At 37.3% G+C, this 10,483-nt stretch overlaps 1 protein-coding gene across 1 annotated transcript; it reads right to left on the bottom strand.

The window, feature by feature from the left end:
* Positions 1 to 3,315: 3,315 nt before the first annotated feature.
* Positions 3,316 to 8,013, bottom strand: LOC133516549 (surfeit locus protein 1). Its single transcript, XM_061849541.1, has 5 exons — positions 7,745 to 8,013; positions 7,249 to 7,370; positions 6,976 to 7,167; positions 6,715 to 6,888; positions 3,316 to 6,315 (listed from the first exon to the last, which is right to left on the bottom strand). The coding sequence occupies exons 1-5, from the start codon at positions 7,901 to 7,903 to the stop codon at positions 6,099 to 6,101; spliced, it is 864 nt and encodes a 287-aa protein (XP_061705525.1). The 5' UTR covers positions 7,904 to 8,013; the 3' UTR covers positions 3,316 to 6,098.
* Between the last annotated feature and the right edge of the window lie 2,470 nt (positions 8,014 to 10,483).

Genomic DNA, 10,483 nt, shown 5'->3' with positions numbered 1-10,483 from the left:
CAGGATTTTTATTTTTCCAATGAACAACCTGGATAAATAGATCGTCTGTATTACCTGCATATAACGAAATTACTAGTAGATTAGTAGTGGGTTTTTTAGTAGATACACTTTGAGCTTCAGGATGGCGGGTGGACCTCAGCAAAATTGAACAAACTATTTATAAACATATTGTACCTTCGGTGTACCTTTAATACAATCAAGTACAGTCAAGGTATTAAATATCGACACGTACAAAGTGCCAAAAATATGTGCACACGACCTTATTGCCTATACATTAAAGTAGTGTATACATATTTTTGGCACTTTGTCCGTGTCGATATTTAATACCTTGACTGTACCTCTTCCTAAAACGAGATATTTAACAAAAAAGGTCCACCCGCCATTCTGACGTCAGGATGGCGGGTGGACCTATGAAATCTGGCATTATACTGCACTAAAAGTATGCAGTTATATTGTATGTGTGCCCCGGACGCCCACAAACTTAGGACAAATCCGGGGAAATGGCAACCCTATTTTTAAACCCGGACTACGAATGACGTCCTCCCCGGACGCCCACAAAACTAGGACAAATCCGTAGATACCCAGACGGATGGCAACCCTATAAATCAAAATATAAACCGCGAACTCTCAGCTGCCAGTACGTACAACAAGAAGGTTATTAGCGGATTACTGTCGCTAATTGGTAGTTATTGACATTATAGGAACCGTGCGCGTTGGAGGGTTTGCCATCTTGTGGCCTGAATCGGAACCAAAAACATACGTCAAGTGTTTTCTTGTGCATAGTAGGTTCTGCCATCTTGTGGTCTACATCGGATCTAGCTGTGTACATTAGTGTAATAGAGATGACTATTATTTCGTTTACCAGTTTTGATTACAGGCTCTGTAAACGTATCGTCTTATTTAAATATAGGCGTAATTGTTTGTGTGCTAATTATCCCGAGAATTTGAACGGTAATGTTCTCAAACGCGGGTTCCTTGTCTTTTTTCCGTTCACTGGCCTATAGGGGTATTGTTGCTCTCGGAATCTTTCCAGGACTAGTTCAAAATACCTCTGATGGTCTAAACTAGGGCTCGCGGTCGTGTCCGTGATTCGTGAACCCGTAGCCGTGCGCCCGGTTTCGTGTTTCACGGCAACGGTTTTCTGGTTCGTTCCGCACGTGACATTCGGCTACGTGAAATTAGGGTACGTGAATCCGTGTAGATCCGTGTAGGCGTGATCACGGCTTCACGTATCTTAAGAACACGCCGGTTCGGTCCGCCCGCGACGTTGAGTGAAGATACGATGCGGTCTCTAAGAGCTAAGTACGAATAAAAATTTATCATGATTTTTTTATTCATAGCTCTAATTCCGTTACATTACTTTTGAATTAAAATTTATTTCCAATAGGAAGGCCGTTTAAATATTAATGAGTAATAAATGAAAAGAACCAAACATTAATTACAATGAATAGCTACTTTAATAAACGAGTTGCTAAAATAATACAACAACACTGTGTGTCAGGAGACCAACTGTGATGTCAGGAGTAACTAATGACAATTAATGTGAGTTCAAAATTCTAAACTGCCCCCTACAGATTAAATAAAAAATACCACGAATTTGTAAAACAAAGCATCGCGGTCACTTCTTTCAACTTCACGAACAAAAGGTAAAGCCCACAGCTACTTATGTATATTGTTTGTTTCATTTTAATAAGTCGCTCGCAAATCTTATTATCTTTGTCTGCACGTGCAACTGCACTTCTTACCTACAAAAAAAAATGGTATGTTGGCTTAGCTTGTTAGTCATACAATAAAACACTCTAACAATAATATGTCATTATTACCTTCAATCTAGAAATAAACAGTACTCTTTAATGTGCCGAAAGTCCGAAACTGATAAGAGCTGCAGCTGCGTACTTTTTTTTCCGTGGCTCCGTACATGTGTTTTTGTTGAATTTGTTTACCTGTATTACCTTTATCATACCTACCGAAGATTTGATTTACCCTTTTGTTTCTTTGGATTAGGATTGCCTTGTTTATATTTAGGCTACGTTATATTTTTTGATAGTAGCAAGCTTTTACAAGTATGTTTCATTCATTTCATTAATACTTAACAGAAAAAAAATGTCTGCTCTTGATTTAATAATGGCAACCAGTAGCACAGCGTTGCTTAAGTTCATAATTATAATGATACTTACTACGAAGCTGATGGTCTCGGGTTCAAATCCTGGTAAGGGCATGTATTTGTGTGATGAGCATGGATATTTGTTCCTGAGTCATGGGTGTTTTCTATGTATTTAAGTATTTATAAATATTTATATATTATATATATCGTTGTATAAGTACCCTCAACACAAGCCTTATTGTGCTTACTGTGGGACTTAGTCAATTTGTGTAATAATGTCCTATAATATTTATTTATTATTATTATATTAGTGCAATGCAACGAGCAGGTCGCTAGTTTTGACTAAAATAATACAAAAAACAGAACAACCCCAAATTATTTAGATATAACCATTATATTCAAATCGATGCAAAAAATACAATTTAAGTTTAATTCACACGTAAATGTTTGTCCGACGAACGTCCCGTATTCAATATACTAAGTGGTAACTCAATTCAATAATACCTAGTCCTTATTTATTTTTCTCCCGGGCGTGTCGAACCTACGAGACGTGCGATAAGTACCTATCCAACGGAACCGAGCCCGAAGCTCCGCACACGAACGCAGGTACGGGCTACGTATCATGGCGTGTCACGGTCACGGCGTGTCACGTGAATCCGGACGCGAACGTAGGTACGAGGTACGTACCTTGCCGTGTTCGTGAAATTCGTGATCTTAGTACCGCCGGGCTTAAGAACCCGTAGCTACGGATCGGCGTGTATCACGGATATCAGGAGCCCTAGTCTAGGTTTAGACTCTAAACCGATGATACAGGTATTTGATAAAACTAGTGACCGATTGTCAACTACTTATTACATCTGTGTTCTAAGTAGTAGAAAAAGATGAGAGAGAAAATGGTTCACAATTTCAAGAGCAACGAAACTAGACAGCTTGCTCTGCTGTCCTTACTACTGGATAATAGGCGTCTGGGTGGAGGTCAAAGAAGGCATGCCACTTGAAGGATGCGAATTCTGGGTTAGGTGTAGTATTCAAGGGAAGTATGTATTTAATTATTTTATGGGAAACCGGTGCACTGCTAAGTGCTGGTGTAACGCACAGGTTAGTTAGTGTTAGTTATCACTAGTGCGTGATGTTATTTAGGCTAATGATAAAATATAGGACTAGTCGAAGTCTCGTAGCAATGCTTAACCATGAACAAAATTAAAGATCCCTTTCACAAAGACATTTGTTTTATTAAAACAAACTCAATAACACGATGTGTCTACTATCTTTAACAATTTTCCGCTAGGTATTTGTGTAAGTATTTAGTTGATATCCATAGATGATGAACACTTGATTTCATTCTTAGAAGTAAAATTAAGAACCTATACATACATTATATTTATTTTACAAGGAAAGGTACAAAATAAGGAATCCTAATTACTTTCTTCTCAGCAGTGGCGTAGCGAGGGGGGGGCTAGGGGGGCCATGGCCCCGGGCGGCACATGAGAGGGGGCGGCACACACGGCATTAAAAAAATTAAGAAATTAAAAATTTTCAAATCGCGCCACTAACGCGCCAGTGCACCGCGGGAGCCAACGGCGCGGCGCGAGGCGAGGCCCCCGAGGCGGAAAACCCAAATTCGTGAATTGCGTAGATATTTCTGTTTTACTCTCACAGTGACAGAGAAAAATGCCCGTAATTGACGAACTTATAGCCCAGGGGCAGTCCATCGCTGCCGGAACGGGGCGTTCGGAGCCACCACCGAACTTACACGATTGTCCGCTGGTTATATGACGTCACATCAAATTGAACCCAGCGCCCCTTGCCGGGTGCTGTCGGTGCCTTCATACTAAAAAAGTGGGACATAGCCCGACGTACGTGGCGCGCCGCGCGCGTTCGGTTGCCGGGCGCCCTCGGCGCCCTCATGCCAAAATAGTCGGGCGTAGCCCTATGAACGTGGCGCGCTACACGCGAACGAATCACGATCACAGTATAAGTAATAGTATTTGTCACAATCATGTTAAAAGCATCGGGCGTAGTCTGACGTAGGTATTGGGCGCTTTGCGTGCGCTGCTGTACTAAAGGCGGGCGCCTCGCACTTCGCACAAAAACAATATAAAATGAATTTAAATAATATATCACAAAATTATATCCCCAAAAATGAATTTAATAAAAAAAAAGTTTAAACACTACAACCAGACTACCTACTGAAAATCGCACTATAAAACGTATGAAATAAGAAAAAAATCTTATCCGAAATAATCATTTACTTTTACCTTAAAACTTATGACCGTAGCATATGTCCTTTAAATATGTTTGTGAATATTGAATATACCTACACCGTGGGAACGAGCAACCTGACAGATTTTAAAGGTGTATTCTTGACCGCATTTAGAGACTAAAATCTCATACAAAGTTTTCTAAAATCGGTCTTGTTATACAGATAATGGCAATTCTTGTGAAAATTTGGGGTACGGGAGTGCCCCCGCCAAGACAGGAAAAGCGAAGCGCAAGGCCACTACTTACCTTTTCTCGAAGCGCTTCGTCGTTTTTTGAACCCTCATAACTTGTGTTTGAATTATACCAGAATAAACGAAATTCTCGGGATATAATGTCAATTGCATAGCTCTAATACTTTAAATTTAATTCATATTTTGGGGTTATCAAAATGGGGACTGTTCCGTAGCCCCTCGACTCAATGTACCTGCGACACAGCAACGCAAACCATAGCACATCTACTGGCGTGCCCCGCATGCCCGCATCACTGCTCGGAGCTGGATCTGAGGGTCGCGACAGCGAGGGCTGTCAACACCGCTGCCTATTGGGCTTCCATCGTATAAAAAAAAAACCTCGACACGAATAGAAATAGAAAGAAGATTCATATCTAAAAAAACCCCGATTTCGTCACTGACTTGCTCACTCACTCACTGGTGATCATTAAAACCCTTAGGGTACTTCCTAAAGTCCTAGGAAGCTGTAATTTGGTATGTAGGATAGTATTAGTACACAAACAACAAAAAAAATCAAACACTTGAAATTTTTTGTCACTAAGGAGGAGAAAAGGGGGGAATAATTTTGTACGAGAAATCAATAACCGCTGATCCGGTTTAATTGAAATTTGGTATGTAGATAGTGTTTAACTCGAAAATAACCACGTAAGGGTGAAAAGGGAGAGGAAAAGGTCGTTAGGGAAAAAAGGGGTTAAAGTTTTTATGTGGAATCAGTAAAAAAAGAAGATTGTATAAAAGTTGGTCCGAGATACGTATTTCAGGATTTTTAATAGTAAATCACCCCCAACCCTTTAAATTAAAAACACATACCCACACTTTTAGACCAAAAACGCCACGTTAAAATCTGTCGGTTACTTGTTTCCACATTGTATACAACATTTATTAGGTAAATTATGTTTTGTTGTATTTCTTCATCTAAAAATGATAAATATAAAGTATATTCTGTGTGATTATTTCAGATGAGATTTTTTCCTTTTTTCATAATTTTTAGAGACCGATTTTCAGTAGTCGAGTTTTAGTTTTTGAACTTATTTGTTGTATTTTACCATTTTTACTCATCTTTTTCTTATGTAGTAATTAATGTTGATCATAAACGGGGCGGCAAATTTCTGATGGGCCCCGGGCGGCAAACACACACGCTACGCCGCTGCTTCTCAGTTTCCCAAAAATAAACTGGATGAATCTTTAAACTAGTGGCTCTGAAATGTAGACCTCATAACACAAACGCCCAAGGGTTCGCTTTTTAAAAAAATATCCAAAAACGGAATTGAGAACAAAATTTTATATTAATATCATCGAAATTTCTCACTAAATTTTACGAGAATTGATTGAGTAATGCGACCTGTATAGGTCGTTATATTTGTTTTTTCCAAGCTGAAGAAGAGCTTTTTGCTTTCATTTGGTCAATTACCTATACTCAAGAGTCAATCAACACCCAGTTTTTATGGGAAGTTCTGTACAAAGTGACCCACTTTCGTTGCTGTTAAGTGTATACAATTTTTTTACATCAGGGGTAATTTCCGTATAAAAAATCTGTGCCACATAACAGCTGTGAAAGCTGACAGTAAATACCAAGTAACAAGATATGACATATGCTCATTCCTCAAAGTGACTCGAGTTTGATTAGGTATTGGCCAGCCTTCAAGAGGGTCTGGGATGCCTCTGGCGTCAAGCCACACTGGAGCACAGCCTAAATATTCACTCATTGCATCCAAGTCCCTGCAATAACAAACAATGATTTTTTAGAACAGCTGCTAAGAAATTAAGGAAGGATACTTAAGTATGATGTGATACACATTTCATGTTGAATTAGGAATCATTAATAGAGTCTTATATTCATATACATATTAAGACCCCTTTTCCTTAAATATTTGACAATGCGTTGTTCAGTCAGCATTAATAGTAGCAGATGAAACAACAGGCTCAAGGGCGTCGCCAGCTTTTATACTCACAGCAGCTTTTGACTTTCTTTGGCTCTCTTCCTAAATCAATCTGTGAGTCAAAAGGAGCGAATATGCAAAAGCAAATTCCATCATCATTTGCCTTAAATAGCACTGTTTTGTCGTGTAACTAAACTATTAGTTACTTTTGATACTAACATGTCAATGTGCATCTTACCTAGAAAACCAGGAACCTTTTTCAGGGTTGTTCTTTGGCATAAATGGGGCTCTTTTCTCTGTGAGCCTTACAACACCTGTTAACTCCACTTCGCCTTTAATCATAGATGATTCCCGTTTATCCTTGGGCCGCATGCTTTGATGTACCCAACCACGATTGACTAGGATCACCTCACTGCAAGAATGCACAAAAAATAGTCAAATAACAGTTTTCACAGCAACTAAATGATTCTTATATTTTCTTTACATATATTTAACTTACCCTGTATCAGATAATTTAAATGGAGTAACAACAAGCCATCCTTGGTTCTTCTTGGGGTCAGACACCAGGGAGCCAAATCTCTGGTGTTCATTATCAATAAGTGCTCGGGGTCCTATAAGAATCTCCTTGTCATGAAGGAATTCACCTTTCACCTTAACTGGCTTATACTCCATCTTTTCTAGTTCTGAAAAGCTACAACATTACAAGCGCACATTATTTTAAGCATTTACAGATATATGAGTTAGGACCATGATATTAAATCTCTTGTCTTACTCAGTTGGCATTGGGATGGGAGTAGAATTCGATTTTGCTTGAAGAATGTCTATAAGCTCCAGTTTCCATTGCAGACGGTATACTTGCCAGCAGCCTAGCCCAAATGAACTTACTGGTATAACCTGCAACCTCAACAAGTATTAAAAAACAACTTAAGGAATTTTATTATACACAAAGTTGCTACATATAAGAAAATAGTTACTCATGCACTTCATATTACCCAAAAAGCAATTAAAAATTGGATTGGTGGGCTACTCCAATTAGTTAATGTTACCCAACATTAGGAACATTAATTCTCGATTTACTGGCGCTGTTGTTAAAATAATTGTGTTGGTTTATTACGGGAAATTGAGGTATGTAAATTATAAATCGTTTCTGTTGTTTGATGCCCCTCATTTAAGGAAAAGTATAATCTTTCCATGAATGAGGGAGAGATTATAAAGTAAATATTAAATTGAAGTAAATTATCAGCCTTGAATATATAAATTAACCTTACCAATAAAACCCATTTTACAATTTCCACTGGTTCTTTTTTCTGCGATCGTCGTTTGATGGCATTTGCATATGTTGTATTGGTTTTTATGAGCAGATTTGTGCGGTATTTACTCTTGGGATAGGAAAAATCCCGGGCTACTTTGCACAGAGTTCTGAACATTTTGATTTTTTCTTAAAACGATAATATATTGTTCCTAGTAAAGTAGTATTACAGTTTAACAACTTTGACACTTTTGAAAGACAACAGGTGACATTTTAATGACATGGTCCTTAATGACAATGTTATTAACTTATTGCCATGTCTAAAAACAACTTTTTTAATTTTGAACTGTTTCTTTTGAGGGTTTTGTACAAAGAATACAATACTTACTAGGAGAACGTTAACTCCATACAAAAAAATGACACTTTTAAAACATCGTTTATACTAGAGGCGCTCTCTTTGTATCTCAGAACTAAAATTGTCAACTGGTATAACCTGGCGGGGTTCGGTAGTTATTAATCTAGTTCTAGCTAGTGGTTCTGGGTTCGAATCCCTGCGACGGAATTTCTTTTTTGTTTTTGTTGAGAGTGAGCATTAATTAATAGGCATTTCTCAAATCGAAAAATATTATGTTAGATATTAATCAAAATCACAGGCATAATTTGTCCTAAGAGATAATGATTTCTATATTTTGAAGTTAAGTATGTCAAAATAAAAGTTAACAAAACAGTTGTATCAAGTTATAAATATTTTTATTCCTATATATTATGACCAAAAGAGCTTGATTCGAAAAACATACAATAGGCAGAAGAAAAGTAAATTGTAATCATATCAGGCCAAAAAATACATGGATATATGACAACCATAGACAAACAATATAATGACAACTAAAGTTGTTATTACATCTATCCGATATTCGGACACTTTCTGCTTCACAGCTCAGTGCAGCAAACTTGTCGGAATTATGCGGCGGATCCGTGCCTTTTGATTTGGAGCCTTTTCATTCCTTTCCTTTGGTTTTGTACTTTAGAATACTTACTTTACTCTTGGCTCTATGGTAGGTATTTACAAATAATTTACTGAAATAACGTAAAGGGTGACATGTGCTGTCGCTAGTATGATACGCCCACGATTCCCTACACACACACATATATATATATATATATATATATATATATATATATATATATATATATATATATATATATATATATATATATATATATTAGTAACGACGTAGCCCGATTCCAACTTCCATCCCTAGGGACCCTTTCATACATATTTCATCAAAACAGTTAAGTAGTTTTTAGCAGAGAAAAAGGTAACAGACCGAATCGCATGGGAAAAAGGGCCTTTAATATATCTATTTGCAGGATCCAAACACCCTCTATTAGGTATACTTATATCCGATTGACAACAATCATTATCGTAGTCTGCTATCTTTTGCATGTACAAAATTCACTTATTAATATTATTATTTTTATATTGTTTCAAACCTATGTAGGTAGGTATACAATAGTAACAAAAGAGTAATACCTAAATCGAATATTCAATTATGAGTATGTATTTATACGCATATGGGTATATTCTGTTATATAATTCGGTCACATTGTGCAAGATACTCTTAGGTAACAGATATTGCATGCTCAATAGTATCTATCCATTAAGGTTACGTAGACAATGAATGAATATTTGCACAGCAGCGAGGTGTGTCGACGGCAATGCTGGTTGTATTATGTTATGTGGCACTCGAGTTGGCATCTATTTGGAGACACGTAGCGGGCACCGCAACAATTGATAAGAACATAGCGTTGTTATTCATGAAAATATATCGATATTTTTAATACCGCGATAGTGGCAAGTAATCACACGTAAATGTTAAACGGATACCGTGCGTAGCCTATGGACGGTTGCAGCTCCAGAGGTGACACATGCGCGACACTTCTTATAGTTTTAAAACAGTAACCCTTTAGTATTTAAAATATTACCTATCTACGACGATATTGGACGACCGCTTTTAAATACAAACGTAGTGCCCATTTTCCTCCCTGGATATTTGTCGTTATAGAAAATATTTTATTGGTAAATTACACAATTTATTAGGAATGGTATTCAAGGTTATGCTCCTTATACGCCATGGGCTGGTTAAACCAGACAGATTTTAACCACGTATTCCTGAGGTTTATATGGAGCAAAAAATGTTATGAGTCTTGGGTCTTAGTGACATTTGAAAAAAAAAATATTTTTTTTTGTTCCTGCACACGACACACATTATTCCTTATTACACCGGTACGAAAAACAAACATTATAGTATTTTTATTTACAGATGAAAATTGCGAGTTTCCATTAATACTTTAATGTCTGTCAGTATAAGGTGAGGTAGGGGAAGTGCGCCATGCCGTCTAAGTGCGCCTACCTTGAATATATCGAAAACTGCTTATATACTAGTATTCTACAACACGTAATATAATATATATATCCAAAACATGTACAACAATAAGTATGTCCAAAACAAGTCACATAGTGGCAGCATCGCAGCCAAAATGGCGTTTTTCACTAAGCACTATGCATATCGCGTCAGCTGTGAACTGTGACAGGGACTTGTGTGTATGATAATAGTATAGATTTATGATAAAATTAATTGCAGTCATAATAACGTGTTTATTACCCTATCCATATAACAACATTAATCATGACATCTCATAAAATGTTTTATTTTACACTTTGACTAAGATTTTTTTTTAATGAAACGATTCTAGA

This window comes from Cydia pomonella, chromosome 1, assembly GCF_033807575.1.
Source record: "Cydia pomonella isolate Wapato2018A chromosome 1, ilCydPomo1, whole genome shotgun sequence".
Lineage (NCBI taxonomy): Eukaryota > Metazoa > Arthropoda > Insecta > Lepidoptera > Tortricidae > Cydia > Cydia pomonella.
Note: the sequence above shows the minus strand (reverse complement) of the source record. Positions and strands in the feature narration are given on the sequence as shown.

Bases quoted from the DNA above. Each gene is read 5' to 3' on its own strand.
- LOC133516549 (XM_061849541.1), bottom strand. From the start codon at position 7,903: ATGTTCAGAACTCTGTGCAAAGTAGCCCGGGATTTTTCCTATCCCAAG. The intron at 7,168-7,248 runs GTAAGACAAGAG...GTAATGTTGTAG, and splicing joins CCCATCCCAATGCCAACTGA to CTTTTCAGAACTAGAAAAGA. The intron at 6,316-6,714 runs GTAAGATGCACA...TTGTTATTGCAG, and splicing joins AAAGGTTCCTGGTTTTCTAG to GGACTTGGATGCAATGAGTG.